This window comes from Felis catus, chromosome F1 (genome assembly GCF_018350175.1).
Source record: "Felis catus isolate Fca126 chromosome F1, F.catus_Fca126_mat1.0, whole genome shotgun sequence".
Lineage (NCBI taxonomy): Eukaryota > Metazoa > Chordata > Mammalia > Carnivora > Felidae > Felis > Felis catus.
This window is the reverse complement of record NC_058384.1, coordinates 10,373,330-10,392,780: the sequence shown is the minus strand read 5'-3', so window position 1 is coordinate 10,392,780 and position 19,451 is coordinate 10,373,330. Positions and strand designations below refer to the sequence as shown.

General features: G+C 45.6%; 1 protein-coding gene, 2 long non-coding RNA genes and 1 other non-coding gene across 5 annotated transcripts in view; 1 reads left to right on the top strand and 3 right to left on the bottom strand.

Annotated features, from left to right (window-relative positions):
- MPZL1 (myelin protein zero like 1) overlaps positions 1-10,543 on the bottom strand; it is a 66,473-nt gene extending 55,930 nt beyond the window's left edge. Inside the window, exon 1 of the mRNA XM_023247958.2 lies at positions 10,339-10,543. Coding sequence (XP_023103726.1) covers positions 10,339-10,429 — 91 coding nt within the window. The 5' untranslated portion in view covers positions 10,430-10,543. The remainder of the gene's footprint in view (positions 1-10,338) is intronic.
- LOC123382785 lies at positions 93-5,916 on the bottom strand. 2 transcript variants are annotated; one of them, XR_006591736.1, is made up of 3 exons: positions 3,552-5,916; positions 3,157-3,235; positions 93-627 (listed from the first exon to the last, which is right to left on the bottom strand). It is a non-coding gene; the product is annotated as an uncharacterized LOC123382785 (long non-coding RNA). The 2 variants fall into 2 exon arrangements; XR_006591735.1 differs by lacking the exon at positions 3,552-5,916 and having other exon boundaries at positions 3,157-3,438.
- A 6,057-nt stretch (positions 10,544-16,600) lies between the features above and the next one.
- LOC109495546 lies at positions 16,601-19,393 on the bottom strand. The gene is made up of 2 exons (XR_002739285.2): positions 19,093-19,393; positions 16,601-18,056 (listed from the first exon to the last, which is right to left on the bottom strand). It is a non-coding gene; the product is annotated as an uncharacterized LOC109495546 (long non-coding RNA).
- Positions 19,312-19,383, top strand: TRNAP-AGG. Its single transcript has one exon. It is a non-coding gene; the product is annotated as a tRNA-Pro (tRNA).
- Positions 19,394-19,451: the final 58 nt, after the last annotated feature.

The window sequence follows — 19,451 nt, the reverse complement described above, 5'->3', positions numbered from 1 at the left end:
CACTACACTCCAAAAGAACTACTGGGTTTTTCTCATTTATACAGACAGAGATACAGGGACTGCGTGTGGGAGAACGGTAAAAGAAACAAAACTGGGTCAGGCCAAATTTATCGATACGGGCGCGCTCAACAGAGGTTCTGCATTTCGTGTTGCAGCTCAGAGAGTCACAAAGAGCTCTAATAGTTGGCTCCTTGGCCGAAACGTGGGTCACAAGCGGCCACAGCAAAGGAACATGAAGTGCCAGGCCTGTCTCGGGTTAATAGAGGAAGGGATTCAAAGGCTTAGGTAGACTGGAACGTTAGAGTGGATTTGTCATTTGAGACCTACTCACCACCCCCCCCCCACTCCCCCGGGGGGGTCCAGCAGACACACCTTTCCCCATGATGGTGAGAAATGAATTTCTGGGAGGAGCCCCGGCATCCCTGAAAAGCTCTGTGATTACTTTGTAAGCCAGCCCTTCGGTGGGAACAGTGCCTCCTAAAGGCGATGGAAGGAAGTGCTTCCTGGAGTGGCAGGGGCCAGGCGGCAGAGGTGGGTCTGGGTACCTCAACACTGTGGAGTGAGGGCGGAATCAGAACAGCCAGCCTTGCACAGACCTGCAGCATTAGCTGGATGACCGTGGTGTTCCTAGAAGAGATATAGACGGGCAGCCTCCTCAATTCTTACTTGACATGTAAAGACTTTTTTTTTAATGTTTTGTCTTGATTTCTCTTGACAGAGAGGCGGGGAAAGGGGCAGAGAGAGGAAGAGGAAGAGAGAGAGAGAGGGAGAAAGAATCCCACGGTTCGACGCAGGGCCCGAACCCACGAACCGCGAGATCATAACCTGGGCCAAAATCAAGAGTCGGATGCTTAACCGACCGAGCCCCCCAGGCGCCCCCCCCTTACTTGATCTTTATAAGCAGAAAAGTTGTAGGTCAAGTGAATTAAAGTCTTGAGTCATAAAAACATAAAGTCACACGTCCTCGATCAATTCCAACCTTGAGCCAGTTTACAGACCCAGAACCCCTCAGTAAAGGGGAGGCCAGGTCCAAACTAGCATAAATTAAAAAAAGAAATCTGAATGAAGGTGTTTAAGTGGCAAACCACTAGCTCTATGTACCAAAATACTTAAAGAACTAAAAACGTGTTCTGTTGCTCTTGGTATTTACAAGAGTAAGAGAAAATTTCAGAGATAAAATACTGTACCGGCCCACAACCTCTTACCGAAAACCCCCGGGGCCAGATGTGTTTCAGATGGAGAATTTTTCAGGTTTTAAAAAAAATTAATACAATGCCTACACTATATATCATCTCCCAGCCCCGGCAGGGCCCCAGGCAGCATCCCGTAACCAAACACATCAGTATTTCTGCAGTGAAAAACGTATCAGTCACACCGAGTGGGATCGTGCCTAAAAATAGGCTCTCATTAGTACCGGTCAAGTTCTGCAACCAAAAGAGTTTGTGTCAAGCTTAGGAAAAAACGTTTCCAGAGATCTGGAGATTTTAAAGTGCTGATAAGAGGCTGCGAAGCTACGCTCTGAAGGGAGATAACAGAAACTGCGTGTTCTGTTTCTGAAGCGCACGTATGACAGCCTGATCGCAATAGGTGTCGCCTCCACTTACTGTCAAGACTTTCTCTACCTTCTCCACGGTGTACGATTGAGCAACTCTCACCAGGGTTCTTCTACACTGCCAGGCACCGGGGAAAAAGATTAAGTTCCTAACAGCGGAAAGGTGATGAAGAGCAAGTCCCCACAAGTTCAGGGCTGGACCTCCTCTAGAGGCAGACGGCAGGGCCACAGGGCCTCGGCCAATGGGGCGCAGGGGTGCAGGGGCCAAAGAAAGGCACCGACGAGGAGCCTCTGCTGCCAACACCCTGGGCCTGTGTGGACGTCCTGCAGGGTAAGCCTGCCACTGGTCTAACTGCAGAAAGATCAGCACAGCCTCCAGAAGAACTCAGCCCAAGCAGAGAGGCAAAGGCTCAGTGGCCTGGTCCACATGTAGAGCCTCCTGACGAGGGGCAAGGGACTTTTCTGAGCCCAGCATGGAGTCAGACACTTGGTTGACTGGATTCCGGCTGTGTCCTAGCCAGAGGGATCTGCGTAAGAGGGAGAAGAACCTACGAAAACCACTCAAGATTAAAAATCCCTGAGGAGTAGGGGCGCCTGGGTGTCTGTCGGGGTAAGCATCTGACTCTTGATTTCGGCTCAGGTCGCGATCTTGCGGTTCATGAGTTCGAGCCCTGCATCCGGCTCTGTGCTGACAGTGCAGAGGCTGCTTGGGATTTTCTGTCTCTCCCGCATTCCTTCTCTCTCTCTTTCTCAAAAATAAATAATAAATCTTTAAAAATCCCTGAGGAGTAGTCAGAGCATTGGGTGGAACAGACTCCACGCTGTTTGTAAGGATGGCTTCAACACGGAGGCTCTGTGTCTCCAGAGCAGAATCAGCAGTACGGAGGCTTGGAGAGTCTCACACAAACATTACCACAAAGAGAAGGAAATTGGTGGACACCGTGGGACAGAGTAAAGACGCTCTGTAAACATTTCAGATATGCCAAAAGCCTCCTAAAAAATGTTTGGAGACTTCGCAAGAGAAATCCTATAATACAGCAGACAAGTTGCAAAAATATATGCTTTGAGTTCCGACTCCATCATATATGAGCTTTGTGTAGCCTTGGGCAAGTTACACAACCTATCTGATTCTTCGTTTCCTCATCTATAAAATTCATAAAAATAATAATTATCACAGAATTGTAATGAGTTGATGAGACAATGCACGTAAGTTGCTTAGCAAAGGCTTGGCACACAGTAAGCACTCAGTCACTAAAGGCAGAGCAAAAGACAACAGGAAGCTAGTTCTAAATCCAAATTTCTAAGGGCTAAGAAACAGGAACTATAGACGGTAGAACACACACACACACACACACACACACACACACACGCGCGCGCGCGCACACACAGAACCTGTATCTATATAGACAGATATAATATCAATCAATTCAAAATTTCTCCCTAACTACTCACTTTCTCTCTGCCCTTCTTAGCCGTTTAGGAGATTTCAAATATTTGCATTTTAACACATTTTTCTCTTAGGAAACTGAGTCTTTTACCTATCACCTAGGTAGAAGAAGGCTATATAACAAATACAACCTGAACGTGACCAGAGAGTAACTCACTATAAGACACGGTCTGGTGCAGACTCATAAAGTTCTCAGTGAAGCTCAATACAGCACCTTCATTTTTCTCAAGTGCTGTCTGGAAAAAGCACAAGATTATGTTAAGTGACATAACTCCACACTGTGTTCCTTCATGACTGAAGACAAAAGAATAACACATTTCTTAATTTTGATAGAGGCATCTTAAAAATAATTTTTTATTTTTTTTAAAAGCTTATTTATTTGAGAGACAGACAGTGAACAAGAGAACAAGCATGCAAGTAGGGGAGGGGCAGAGAGAGAGGGGGAGAGAGAGAGAATCCCAGGCAGGCTCCACACTGTCAGCACAGAGCCTGACACGGGGCTTGAACCCAAGAACCGTAAGATCATGACCTGGGCCAAAGTCAGATGCTTACCTGACTGAGCCACCCAGGCACCCCCAAAAATGTCTTTCAATTGCACAGAATAAATTCCTCAGATCCCAAAGTAGAACATCAGAGCCCTAGCATGAACAATGTTCACTGCAAATTCATCAAAGTTTGTTCAGTTGGTTACAGCATGATACTAACTGCGCTCAAGTTGTGGATTTCAATCTGTGTGGCAGTTATCTACAATAATAAATAACTTAGGCTAGGTAAAGACATAGTACATTTCTAAACCCAATTAATTACAACTAAGGTCTGGGTACAGTATATCAGTTGCTAGAAAACTACAGTTGAGCCCTTGAACAATATGAGTCGCCAGTAGGCCATTAGCAGTTAAGTTTTCAGGAAGCAACGTTGTAACTGAATTTTCGACTGGGGGGGGGGGGTGGCCAGCGTCCCTAACCCCAGTGTTCTTCAAGGGCCAACCACATTCCAACTACATGCCCAGTCAATCAGAGGTACTGCAAAGTATCACGATTTCTAAAGAGACCCCTGAGTTTGGAAGAAAAGTAAATAAATAGATTATCGAACAATTTAATAATGAAATCATCCTTTTCTTGATAAAGGCTTAATGGGACCAAGAGAAAATTATAAGTGAATAAAAATTACAGCAGCCACATGCATTCAAAAAGATAATGAATAAAGAGGTTTAAGGGCAAAGATATAAAGGTCCCAAGAGACCATTAAATTTCTCAATTTAGGCACTAGGAATGGGCCCAAAGCCAACTGATCTCTAACCTCTTGTGGCAGTCAAAGTCCCAAGGACTGTGGTCTGGACTCTAGGGCATTGCTAATGTCAAGCACTTGGCAAAATAAGAGTGGAAAAGGAAGAAAGGAAAATCACTCAAGATACACGAAGACTTCGTATCTCCTCAGCCGCAGGGACCAAGACCCAGAGCCGTACGATACTTGAGACCTTCTAGTTTTTCTGATAATTAAATTCCCTTTGATGGGACCTAAAGACCAAACGAGTCCATAAAAATTCTGTCAGAGCAAACCCTTTATTCTCGCTTTTCAAATTATGCCAGTGGTCGGAGAGAGCAAGATTAAAATCTTCACAAGGTTTAGGTACACGTGAGATGCACGTTTTACACAGAGAATTCAAATTCTCAGATAAAAGATACAACTTAAATAAAAACACCGGCTTTGGGGGCCCGTAGAAGATTCTAATCATCCAGGAAAAATGTGATTGTGGAATCACATGAATCAGCCTCAGTGGGAATAGAAAGGAATGTGAGAAATATTTAACAGGTAGGCCAGCATTTTCTAGATGCAGCAATATTTCTGAAAAACCATGTAGATCGAGTCTTTCCCAATCAAATCGCATTCTAAAAACTCAGTAGGAAAGATCAACCATCAAGGAAATCTCATGTGTCCTTTGTGAGTTGAAACAAATACCTATTTTGTAATACAAATAGTGCTCTATGGGTTTTTTTTTAAATTCTGTGAATTTGCATAATAGGTGAATCATATTTTCTTAAAAGTGGTGACTGTCGTGAATTTTTAATCTGTCCTTTATTTTTTTTTTTAATGTTTATTTATTTTTGACAGAGAGAGACAGAGCATGAGCGGGGGTGGGGCAGAGAGAGAGGGAGGCACAGAATCGGAAACAGGCTCCAGGCTCTGAGCTGTCAGCCCAGAGCCGGACGCGGGGCTCGAACTCACGGACCGCGGATCGTGACCTGAGCGCGAAGTCGGACGCTCAACCGACTGAGCCACCCAGGCGCCTCATAATCTGTCCTTTATTATTCATGATTGAAGCATACCCATCCTGTGGAGGATCCAGTCTCCCTGCTGTATCCACAGTAATTCAAAGGGCGCCCGGCACTCGGTAGGTGTTTGTTTAGTGCATAAAGACTTGGTGAAAACACAAACTTCGCTTCATGTACTTTTCACTTAGATCTTTCACAGAGGACTTGTTTTTATTTCTTCTTTTGGCAGTATCTGAGCCTAGTGGCTATGCTAGAGTTAGAGTAAAAACAAGTGGGAGAATTTTTAAGACTAAGTTTTAGTATCCTGACGGGTAAATTAGCAAAAGGCTGACGGAATTAGTACTGAGATCCGTGGCGTTTCAACTGCAGAGGTAGTGTCTCAAGTCTAAATCTTGGCAACAAGCGTCAAGTAATAGAAAAGTCCTATTGACAAAACACTTAAGGGCTACAACGAACATGATCAAATAATTTAAATATGTAATAACTAGTAATTCCAGAACTATGATGTTTAAAGTCGTTGAAGAGGGCGCCTGGCTGACTCAGTCAGAAGACCATGTGACTCTCTATCTCAGGATCATGAGTTCAGGCCCCACATTAGGTGCGGAGATTAGTTAAATAAATAAACCTTAAGGGGCAGTCAGTTGAGTGTCCGATTCTTATTCTTAATTTTGGCTGAGGTCGTGATCTCAGTTTGTAGGTTTGAGCCCCGCGTCAGGCTCTAAGCTGATAGCACGGAGCCTGCTTGAGATTCTCCCTCTCTCTCTGCCCCTCCCTTGTACACTCTCTCTGTCTCGCTCAAAATAAATAAATAAACTTATAAATAAATAAGGAAACTAAAAGAAATAAAGTAGTTGGAGAATGTTAATTTATCGCACACATACTTAAAGAGTGAAAATAACCAGATGATACATGAAATAACACTTGGGGAAAAAATATTGTTTCTTTTTTTTTTTCTTTAAAAAAAATTTTTTTAACGTTTATTTATTTATTTTTGAGACAGAGAGAGGCACAGCATGAACGGGGGAGGGGCAGAGAGATAGGGAGACACAGAATCGGAAGCAGGCTCCAGGCTCTGAGCCATCAGCCCAGAGCCCGACGCGAGGCTCGAACTCGTGGACCGCGAGATCGTGACCTGAGCCGAAGTCGGGCGCTTAACCGACTGAGCCACCCAGACGCCCCAATAATCCTTGTTTCAAGAAACACTGGATACCCGCTATGCGCCAGGCTAAATCCTAACTACAGATTACAAACTACTAACAAACTGTTATTGAGACATACATATGCCTCACTGCCCTTTAACAACCATTAACATCTATCCTATCCACTGTGCTAAGCACTGGGGATATTTATATAAACAAGGCAAACGCTATCTCTGTCCTGGATTCTCAGAGAGGAAAGAAGAAAAACCAAATAGTTAGAAATTACAAAAAAGAAATAAACAAAGGACCAGGAAATGATAACAGGGAACTCCCCTGGGTAGGGTGGTTAGAGAAAGGCCTCTCTGAAAAAAAGGCATTTAGAAAGAAACGTGTATTTATTTCTGAGAGAGAAAGCACACGTGTGTGCATGTGAGCAGGAGAGCTGCGGAGACAGAGGGGACCAGAGAATCCCAGCAGGCTCTGTGCTGTCAGCACAGAGCCCAATGCAGGGCTTGAACTCACGAACCATGAGATCACCACCTGAGCTGAAATCAAAAGTCGGTCACTTAACCAACTGAGGCACCCAGGTGCCCCTGAAAAAGTGACATTTATGCCCTCACTGACGAAAAGGAGACCGCTCTGGGCAGTCCTGGGGAAACGGTATGCCAGGGAGCCGGAACAGCAAATGCGCAGGACCTGAGAGGGGGATGAGTGTCAAAGAGAACAAGATGGCAGTGTGGCTTGAGCAGAGTGAGCCAGGGGGTGAGTGACACAAGCTGAAGTCAGAGAGGCAGTAACCAGATCTCACACAAAGCACCGCAGGCCATGGGGAGAAGCTGGTGAGTCATTGAGAATGTCAGGGGAAGCCATCAAGGACTGTAAGCAAGAAAGTAAGACGATCTGATTACATTTTTCTAAAAATCATTCCTGCAGTTGGGCGAAGAATGGATTAAAAAGAGGCAAGATGGGGAAATGGGGAGACCAGCTGAGTGACTCTGCCTAAAATGCTAAAAGCGGACTGTTCGTTGACAAGAAAAAAAAGGGGGTGAATTCCAAACGCCATTTGGGCGATGGCAGAACCGGATGTGGGGCCTGATGAGGGGCAGGGCGGAATCGAGGGTGGGTCCCAGCCTTCTGGGTTGGGCAATTAGATGAAAGCCATTTACTGAAATGGGTGGTGCCAATCACGGAGCTTCCTTCTTCAGACCCTGTGTGTGTCCTTCCTATGTAAAGGTGATCAGAGACACGACAATTGCCAAATGCACTCAATCCTCATCTGACACTGTTAACCACTGTCTCTTCCTTCAACCTTCATTCGGTCTTGGTCCCTGGTTCCCTATAGCCCAGGGCTCCGTCGTCGGCCCTCTGCTATTTCCTTCAACACACTCTTCCACGGTGACCTCATCCAAACCATGCAAGCTTTTACTCTCTTCTGTGATGCCTCCCAAATCGGTGCTTCCGACCAGAGCTTTCTCCTCATCTCTCCAGCACCATCCATCCCAACTGTCTTCTGCCCACTTCTATTAGGATGGTCTCAACAGCGCGTAAAGCTCAACATACCCCAAAGTAACTTCATCACCATCTTCCTCATACGCTATTCCCTCATCCACATTCTTGACCTGTGAGAAGCCCCACCTGCCAAAAATAGGCTCAGCTTCCCAAGCCCCAAACCTTAGGATCACCTTACCCTCCTCTTTCAAGCCGACAGCACATCAATTTGCAAGCCCTATCAAATTTACTCTCTAGCTAGCGCTCAAGAGCGTGTCCTCTCTTCATATCCCACTGCTTTAATTCACGCCCCCCTCTCGGGATTATTAGAATAGCCCTCTGATCTCCTCAGTCTCAGACCACTCCGACCCATCCTTCACGTCTCCACAGAGAAAGAAAGGCTTCACCAGCCTCCACAGTCCTCAGGATAAAGACCCAGCCTTACAAATGGCAAACAAGGTCCTCTGTGAGTTAATGCCTCTGGCTGGCTCTCCTGCCTTGACTGCTCCCATCTCTTTCCCAGCCACACTCCTACCTCCCACCACACGGACCGACCAACAGGTCCATTCAGGACTCTGTATATGCGGTTTCCTCGCCCAGTGCCTACTCAGCTTAAGCACCCCTTCCTCTGGTGGCCTGCCCTCCAGTCTGAGATGATGGCTCTACCTAGGGGCTCTCACGGCACACCGTTATCCAAGGACTTCTTGTATTAACTATCACACTCTGTTTCTCCCACTAAACTGGAAATGAGTGAAGTCAGGGACCGTCCTTCTAGAATACTTTTGGTGCTTGGTACTTAAAAGGTTTGCTGGGTAACTATGTATCCGCATCAAATTCAGGAAGGTTTTCTACAAAAACGAACTGTTATGTACACCGTCCATGACCAGAAAAAGACGATTTGGCAAGAAGCAGCATTCAATCGTTTTCCAAAATTAAGCTAACCTTAGCTGCTGACACTCATACATCAGTATTCACCTTTCATTACTGAAGAGCTGGGTACATCCGAGATAAATGTAGCTCTCATTCTGATGATCTGTTCGTATTAATATCCATGAACACTTAGGTTTTCAGTTCTGCTTCTTTTAGTACCTTCAGTCTAATTAAGATCATCCTGACGTCCTCAGTACAATGTCTGACCTCCCGTGCCTAATTATTCTGTCTGAAGCACCCGAGCTTTCTGACAAACCTTAGTTTTAGGCTATTTCCTGCCTTTACTTAAAAGACAAACATTGTCATCATCACCAACAACCCCCCCCCCCCACACACACACTTTTAACCTTTTTTTTTCCCCCCCTCACTAGAGATATTTACAGGGAATGGACTGTCTTATGCACACGAAGTACATTTTCAAGGAGAGTGAGACTTCTATGTTCATACTTCACCATGTTGGGATCAGTGGCTAAATGGTACATTTTCCTGGTTCGGAAGATTACACTGAAGACTTTTCCAGGGAAGAAATTACTGAGTAAACTTGTATTCAGACACTGTGATGCAACTGGTATTTTGAGAAACAAAAGAAACGAAAAAGTCTACGTGGTTTCCCAGGAGTTGGCCCTCTCTATAACCATTACTTAACCACATTCTGAGGCAGCAAGTACGCCGCTTTGAACAACAGCACAAAAAAGTCCTATGGCCAACACTTCAGAGGTCCATAAAACAACTCACCCAATGCCATAAATCGAGCCTGGGGTTTACCTTAAGTTGACCCATGAAATTAAGCAAGAAAAAAGGGTCATTTAAAAAAAAAAAAAGGGAAAAGGAAAAACGGGCTTTTTAATGTGTCTTGACAAACCGCGGTGACTATGCCTGGAGTTATTACGTATTTGACCAAATTCTTTTAAACCAGCTCATTCCAGTATTCCAGTGATGTTCCCAGTCTCTGCTTCCGAAGCAGAGGTAATCTAAATGTCCCCTCGGTGGGTGCTCTGCAAGCCACACGAGACGCACGACACCCCAGGGCTCTTCCATCACGAGCCTTAAAAAAATGGATCGGAGAGCACCCGAAATGGAACTTACAAGGTAAAACCAAACATTCGCTTAAAGCGGGGAAACAACCCAACAAAGGCCTTGCAAATGAAAGCCCTACCACCTTCCGCCACCTCGCATAGGTGGAGAGCGCCCGAACCCCGGGCTCCCGAACGGGAATCCCAGGCGGGCCCGGGCGACCCCGGGTCCCCAGGCGGGGAGGGCAGGAGACCCCGCCGGCCCGCGGTCCCGACAGCCCCCCCAGGAAGGAGCAAGGTGGGGAGCTCGCCCCTCCTCCCGCACGCGCAGGGATCGGGAGGAAGGAAGGCTCCGCGCTCCCCCGGCCCCGGAGCGCGCAGGCCGCGCCCCCTCCCCATCTCGGCGCCCGGCGCGCAGGGCCCGCGGCTGCCGCGAGGGAAGGGCCCCGGCCCCGCGAGGCCCCCGCCGCCCCGGCCCGGCCCCGGCATCACTCACACAGCCCGAGCGCCGCCGCCAGCACCGACCACAGCCAGCGCCTGCGGGCTGGGGCTGCAATCACTGCCTCGGCCCCGGCGGGCACTGCCATCGTCCTCCCGCCGCCGCCGCCGCCGCCGCGGCCCTGGGTCCCCGTCCCCGCTGCGCTCGGCTCGGCTCGCCACAGGGGCTCCAGCCTCGTCGCGCCCGCGCCCGCGCCCGCTGGCACCTCCACGCCGCGCTCCCCGCTCCTGGCCCCCACGCCGGCCCCAGCCGTCCGCTCATTGGCCGGCCCCGCTCCCTCGCCAGGACGCGATTGGAGGACACCGACTGCCCATCACGCCCTCTGCTCCGGAGGCCCGCCCTCCCCCCCGGTCCCACCCAGGCTTCCACCCCAGGCTCCTTCTCCTGGCGCTGGAGGCCTGGGTCTTGGGCGGCGCTGGCTGCCGCCCGGCGCGCCGCCTGCTCCGGTGTCCGCCAGTGTCCCGGCCGCCGGCCGCCGGCCGCCGTCTCCTCTGCCTCTTCGGAGCTCCAGTCCAGCAGATCTCTGCATAGTGTCTCCTGGCCGGCGGGTCTTCGCCGGGTCTGCGCTCGCCTCTGGGTCAGCCCTTCTGGATTTCTGGAGCCTCACCTAAAGGGAAAGCAGCAATTCATTTACAAAGAAAATCGAATGAAGGGGACGATGGGATGTTGGGATGATTCGGTCGCCCACATGGAGCACATCTCCCGCCTGGCCCCTTGCGAGGCCTGTCCTTTGCCTCGACTAGGTAATTTACGTGTCGCAATTGGAGAAATCTAGCTTTAAAAGAAGTCTCCATCTTGCCCGGATCTCCTCTTAGGAGTACTCCTTTTGGCTTAAGAAAGGGTGGAAACTGGGAACTCTTTCCTGCTGCTTGGAACACGAATGAATGCGCTTTTTGTTTGTTTTCCCTTTTGCACACTAAATGTCCCTCAATTTGTCAATAAAAGCGGGCGTGGGGAAGTTTCTGACTCTGAAGTGCCTTGGCCGACTCTGCTCAACTTGGTTACTTTGGCCCAGAACAGTGTATGCCACTCAGTGGATGCCCAATAAGTACTGGAGAGTGGTTGGAAGGGTCCTTATGAGAATACCCAAGAAGGGCACAGAAGGGGGAACAGAAGCATGAAAAGTTGAGAGTAAGTGAATAAGTGAAGGAAAGGAAGAATACAGATTGGCGGCGGGGGGCGGGGGGGCGCGATGGAGTGAAGGAAGGAACTAAACGTAGACAATTAGGACAAGAGTGGGGCCTGGTGAGAAAACCCAAGTGCGATCTCTCATTTTGGGTTTTGTCTAAAGTCAGCTTTATAAACGCCGGTCCTGATATTTTTGCTGTTTTAGCCTCCCAACCTTGTATGCAAATTCATAATAATTAGCATTAGTGAGAGAAAACTAAAAAAGCGTGACATTTTGCCCTATAAGATCCTAATGAAGTGTGTCTGGAATGTCCATTGAATAGAAAACAAATGCATTCAGTGAGTAACTACTATGTGCTGTAGCTGTAGAACACCTAGGCTTTACCCAAGAAGCGCACAGTCCACCAGTGTGGACAAACAGGTACTAGATTTTTTTTTAATTTTGTATTTATTTTTGAGAAAGAGAGAGAGAGACAGAGTGTGAACAGGGGAGGGGGGCAGAGAGAGAGAGAGACACAGAATGTGAAGCAGGCTCTAGGCTCTGAGCTGTCAGCACAGAGCCCCGCGCAGGGCTCGAACTTGTGAACCATGAGATCATGGCCCCAGCCCAAGTAGGACGTTCAACCCATTTAACCGACTGAGCCACCCAGGTACCCTGGTACTAGAGGTTTTTTAATGCTTGAAGAGAAGGGCGAATAAAGGAGAAACCCAAGGCCAACGGGGGCAGTGGTTCTCAAAGACACATGCAATGTTACAAGCTTCTCTGACTGTGATGTACCTCAACACACATACCTTCCCCCTCTGAGAACCACTGGCCCAAGAGATGTGTGGGAAAGATAGATGCACAGAGGATGTAGCATTTGAGGTGGACTTTAAACAATGAGTACAGGTTCGCCAGAAAGTGGCAGGAAAAGCAACCTCAGAAACAGGAAAACAGTACCAGGTGCAAGAAATAGTAAATCCTGCATGGTTTGGAACTTCAGAGGAGTGAGGGAAAGAGAATGCTGGAAAAGTAGGCCGTGGTCATCTTTTGAAGAGCCCTAGGTTGTCTTTATTGCACAGGCAGTGGGGAGAGGTAAAGGGGAAGTAACATTTCAAGCCTGTGTTTTAGGAGGGTGACCACTGCACCAGACCAGGTGAGTGGGAAGAGAGGTAGAGGGGAAGACAAGGGGTGGAGAAGCATTTCAGGGAGATGGTGACGGGGCTGGGGATCAATTGGATGGGAAGTCTAATCAACAGAAAAGAATCCAGAAAGACAGGTGTAACCTCTAGTTTTTGGTCTGAGTAAAGAATGGCGATAACCAGGCAACCCAAACTAAGAGCCGAGGAAGAGGGGCTCCTGGGTGGCTCAGTTGGTTAAGTGTCTGACTCTTGGGATTGGGACTGAGTGCAGAGCCTGCTTGGGATTCTCTCTCTGCCCCTCCCCTGCTTGCGCTCTCTGTCTCTGTCTCTGTCTCTCTCAAAATAGGTAAATGAACTTTTAAAATATGTAGAAAATAGCAATCCCTATCAAAATAACACCAGCATTCTTCACAGAGCTGGAACAAACAATCCTATAATTTGTATGGAACCAGAAAAGACCCCGAATAGCCAAAGCAATCTTGAAAAAGAAAACCAAAGGTGGAGACATCACAATCCTAGACTTCAAGCTGTATTACAAAGCTGTAATCATCGAGACAGTATGGTACCGGCACAAAGACACTCAGATCAATGGAACAGAATAGAGAACCCAGAAATAGACCCACAAATGCATGGCCAACTAATCCTTGACAAAGCAGGAAAGAGGATCCAATGGAATAAAGACAGTCTCTTCGGCAAGTGGTGCTGGGAAAACTGAACAGCAACATGCAGAAAAATGAACCTGGACCACTTTCTTACACCCTACACAAAAATAAACTCAAAATGGTTGAAAGACCTAAATGTAAGGCAGAAAGCCATCAAAATCCTCGAGGAGAAATTAGGCAAAAACCTCTTTGACCTTGGCCACAGCAACTTCTTACTCAACATGTCTCTGGAGGCAAGGGAAACAAAAGCAAAAATGAACTATTGGGACCTCATTGAAATAAAAGGCTTCTGCACAGCAAAGGAAACAATCTGCAAAACCAAAAGGCAACCGACAGAATGGGAGAAGATATTTGCAAATGACATATCAGATAAAGGGTTAGTGTCCAAAATCTATAAAGAACTTATCAAACTCAACACCCAAAAAATGAATAATCCAGTGAAGAAATGGGCAAAAGATATGAATAGACACTTCTCCAAAGACGACATCCATATGGCCAACCAACACATGCAAAAATGCTCTGTATCGCTCACCATCAGGGAATACAAATCAAAACCACAATGAGATACCACCTCACACCTGCTGGAATGGCTAGCATTAACCACTCAGGCAACAACAGATGATGGCGAGGATGTGAAGAAAGAGGGTCTTTGCACTGGTGGGAATGCAAACTGGTGTGGCCACTCTGGAAAACGGTATGGAGGTTCTTCAAAAAACTAAAAATAGAACTACCCTATGACCCAGAAATTGCTCTACTAGGCATTTATCCAACGGATACAGGTGTGCTGCTTCGAAGGGACACATGCACCCCCAGGTTTATAGCAGCACTATCGACAATAGCCAAAGTATGGAAAGAGCCCAAATTTCCATCAACTGATGAATGGATGAAGAAGATGTGGTGTATATATACACTGGAGTATTACTCGGCAATCAAAAAGAATGAAATCTTGCCATTTGCAACTTCATGGATGGATCTAGAGGGTATTACGCTAAGTGAAATTAGTCAGAGAAAGACAAATATCATATGACTTCACTCATATGAGGAGTTCAAGATACAAAGCAGATGAACATAAGGGAAAGGAAGCAAAAATAATATAAAAACAGGCAGGAGGACAAAACATAAAGGACTCTTAAATATAGAGAACAAACAGAGGGTCGCTGGAGGGGTTGTGGGAGGCGGGGGTGGGCTACATGGGTAAGGGGCACTCAGGAATCTACTCCTAACTTGGATGTAAATAAATAAATAAATAAGTAAATTCATATATACAAATAATATACATATAAATATACATATAAATATAGATGTAAATATACATATAATATAAATAAAATATAAATAAACATATAAATAAATTCATATATACAAATAAATTTATATAAATATATATACAAATAAATTTATATAAATAAATAATTTATGAATAAATATATAAATGAAAATAAATAAATAAATAAATATTTTTATAAAAAAGAAATTTATATATGCAAATAAATATATATACATATATATGTAAACATATATATTATATTTATAAATATATAAATATCTATATATAATATTTATATATAAATATATGAAAATATATAATATTTATATATAAATATATATAATATTTATATATAACTATATAAATATAAATATATACATATATGTAAATAAATATATAGACATATATAAATAAATATTTATAAATATATATTTATAAATATAAATATATAAATATATAAAAATATATAATATTTATATACAAATATATAAAATATATAATATTTATATATAAATATATATAATATTTATATATAACTATATAAAATAAATATATACATATATATGTAAATAAATATATATACACACACATATATATATAAATATATATGTATATGTATATATGTATATATATATATATAAAATAAAAGCCAAGGAAAAGAAACTGGTCTGTGAGGACAGCTAACGAGCTGGGCCTTGGACTTGGACATAGCTTAAAATGCCGAGAACACACCATGGGCAACCAGAAGGCAATTAGATATCGAGGTCTGCCACCCGGGGAAGCCGCAGAAGGGCTACATGGAGCCTGAGAGGCTGCCGTGGCGGTGAGGTGCTCTACAGTACACGAGAAAAACGACCTCTGAGACGTCACTTGCTGGGAAAAGTCAGAGGGCTTGTCTATCCGAGCACTAGTTGCTGGGACTCCTGGATGACACCCGGATTTGGCCACCCCCGGACTGAGCACAGCAGCCCCCCTCCCTTCTTCCCTGGCTTCAAGCCCCAGCCAGCTTCTCCCCGCATGCCTTGGCATTCTCTCCGGTCCCCCAAAGCCTGTGTGCACCCCCCACAGGTAGGAAAACCAGGCCAGAGAGAACAAACGAGAAAACCTCGACTATGAGTTGTTTCGCAGGGGGCTGGCCTCCACCTGAAAGCGGACAGAATGAATTTCCCATTCACATCCTTTCTAGAGCCTTTCATCGGCTCCTTATTGCCCTAAGCATGAAGCCCAAACACCTTGGCCGGCATGCACATCCTTGCAGACTGCGTTTGTGAGCCCCTGCCCTGTGCCCTCCAGCCCACACTCCAGTCGTGCAATCCGAACCTGCCTTCGGCTCCAGCCCTGCCTCTTCACACCCGCAGGGCTCTGTTCTGGCTGCTTCCTCAGGCTTCAGGCCTCCCTCCGTCCCTTGACGGCCAAAGTTTATCTTCTCGTCTTTCAGAATATAAGTGGAGGGTGAGTTCCTCTAGAAAGGTTTCCCGCAGTCTCTAATACCTACGCCGCCCTGTGTGCACTTGACCACTGCCATCCGGTACAGCTCTGTACTCCTTCTGATTTCTAACGCATCGTCTTTAGGTTTTAGAATAGGATTCCTCTCTCAGGGTCTTTGCAAACACACATGGGAGTAACGTATTGGGCGGTACGTTCTCAATAAATGTTACTAGTATCATATCAGCGCGCGCTTGCTATTATCTACTTACCTGCCTGTCTCCCATATAAAATGGTCCCCCTCTAGGGACACGGGGGACTAGCCATACGGTTCCATGTTTTCCCAGGGCCTTCAGACAGAGCCTGGCACACAGCAACACTCGTCTCCTATTACTCTCACTCTTGCTCCCCTCCTCTTAGCCACACTGTCCCCATTGCTATTTCTGGAACATTTCAGGTACACTCAGGTCTCAGGGTGTTGGCACTGGCTTATCCCCCTCTACCCAGTTGTTCTTCCAGATACGGACCTGCCTCACACCTTCCTGACCTTCTAGCCTTTGCTGCCATGTTATCTTCTCAAAGAGGCCTATGCTTACCACCCATTCAAGTCGCAAACCCTCCCTATGCAATTTATGTCTGCGTTATATTTGTCGGATGAAGAGATGGGTGAATGTTTATTAAATTGATCTAGTGAAGTTACAAAGAAAAAAACAATCATGCGAGGTTGTTTGAGCCACAGCCCTTACACTGTGGTTTCTGATCCTGCTGTAGAAAGTAAATGGGAAAACAAACCCAAAACCTTTGGATTCCAATCATTATTGGTTAGCCCGTGATCCTCACTCAACAAACCTCCTTGTCTTCCTATACCGCTTTCCTCCTCCTAGAAACTTCCCTTCACCAGCTCAAGCAGTCCAGGCAATACGATCAGAATCCACTGAGGACTTCCAACCAAGTCAGAAAGATCCTTTTAATGGATGACTGCCTCTGAAAAGAAGGGGCTCCTTGGGGGAGAACTTTCCCCACAAAATCAATAATAAGAAAAAGTCATGCACAGAGGCCTTCTGATAACAGTTATCTACACAGGCCCATCGGCTCACAGACTTCCTTTTCCATGCAGTGCACAAAAAATGCAGTTGCGGGGCGCCTGGGTGGCTCAGCCGGTTAAATGTCTGATTCTTGGTTTTGGTGCAGGTCATGATCTCACGTTCATGAGTTAGAGCCCTGCGTCGGGGTCAGTGCTGCTGGTGTGGAGCCTGCTTGGGATTCTCTCTCTCTCCCTCTCTCTCTGTCCCTGCCCTGCTCTCTCTCTCCCCCTCTCAATAAATAAACTTAAAAAAAAAAAGATAAGGGGCACTCAGAAGCATCTAGTGCTGGCAAATATATACAGACAGAATTTTCTAGGGCTGGAATTAATGGGAGAAATTAGGAAGAGGGTGACAGACACCAAAATTTCACACAGCTATTTGTGATTGTGGCAGAATCTTCCCCCACCTCCCGTATTGTCACTGGTGTTCTTTCCCTCCTTGTCTTTTAAGATATGTTGCTAGAGGCATTGGAACACTGTGATCTGTGGGTCGCGATAGCAAGAGGTTTCTGGAACACTGAGAATCGGATTATTCACAAATAGATATCAGAATCAAAGATGAATCCCAGGCCACCATGAAAAAGATTTGCCTGAAGCTGAATCAATTTCATTGACATTTCTATTGCCAGGACGGCTTAATTCAGAAGGGTTGCATTTTTTGCTAGAAAATACTGAAAATTAGAGTTCTAGTGTCTATGATATTTCCGGGCACCAAATTGGGGTAACAAGAATAATGGGGGTCCTTAGAGAGAGGTTGACTGTAGAAGTACATGTCACCAGGCTTCTTCATTCACTGTGACGGGGAGAAAATGCTCCTTAAGATCCTCTGCCTCCCTGGACCCCACTTCTGCTTCACAGAAACCTACAAGGGAAGAATGTCCCTTGCGGAGGGTCACAGGTCACAGGTGTTCCTTCACCAGGATACAGACATTTATCACTGTGGGTTAGGCAATCGATGTTCTGAAGTTTTGTTACTGTCGGTCTTCCTGCATCGTTGTGAGAGGCAAGTGAGATACTCCGATGGAGCCTGAAGAGTAATAGACAAACTTTTTCAATCCCTGGAGCGAAGTAGGAGTAAGAAAAAAAAACCCTGAAAACAGTAATAACTATAGCAAATTCAAGCAGGAAAGGAGGGCACAGAGACACCTTAGGAACTGTAGACACTGAGGTTTTCAGAAATCTGAAGTGGCGACAGTTTTTTATCTCACAAGTCGTAATTTTTAGCTCCTCATTCTCATGAGAAATAGAAACTTCTTGGCGGCTCTTCCTGCCCATGGGTCCTGTCCTGGGGCTTTAATAAAATCAAAAACCATAGGAAGAAAGTTGACCATTCAGTGTCTGGTACATAGTATTGTACTGTTTGTTGAGCAATCAGATGAATGAACGCACTGATATGAAATAAAACAAATGAAGAGGTCTATTTAGGGGAGCCACCCTTCCACTTGTTGCCGATCTGGTTTGTTATTTGTTAGAGAGACAGTTTACCAAGATCTGTATTGTTAAGGAACTTGAAACCAGCTCGCCAATTATTGAGCACCGGCTTTGTTGGCATAAGTTTAAACACTAAATATTTAAGAATTTAAAATATAGTAAGCAAGTCATGCCATAAAAGATACCGGGACGATCGGACACCAGTTGTAATGAATTACACAATTGGTTGCCAGTTTATACAGATTTCAGTGTTGGTGTTGGCATCTTGTCCTCCAATTAATCATGATTAGAGGAGACAAGACTGCACCCCAGTTCTATGCCACATACAGTTGATTTTAATATGTTACAGGATCTCTCCGGGAAGGTCAGAGTTTGGGATTTATCCGAAAGGAAAGAGATTTTCCAGCCGAAGAGAATAGTTTGAGAAAAAACACAATGGGAATTCACAAGGCTTGGAAAGGTGGCATTTTGAACCCTAGGATAAAAGGTAGTCCTGAAACCGACAATTTTACTATTATTAGAAAGCGCAAGGTCCAGAACACGGTAAGGGAAAGTGTCTAGGATTTTCCTGCCACAGGGACATTGCAACAGACACACTGCGATCTATTAGCGATGAATATAAACAGACTTACGGTTTTCGAAATAAGAGGTAAATATTACGCTGGTAATGAGACCGTTTGTTTTCTTCTGTGTCGGATTCTCAAAGATAAAAAGTTAAAAAGGAAAATAGAAAACTCTAGAACACAAAACCATACGAACGCTGGAGACACAATATGTAAATAACCACTTGGGGGCGCCTGAAAAAGTATCTTTCCCTTCCTTTAGTATAGCAGGCAGCGGGTGACTACATCGGCTCGTTGGTCTAGGGGTATGATTCTCGCTTAGGGTGCGAGAGGTCCCGGGTTCAAATCCCGGACGAGCCCTCCTTTTTAAAAAACTTCCTTGATGAATTAAAAAGTTTCTGAATCTTAGAGCAATACATGCAGTAAGT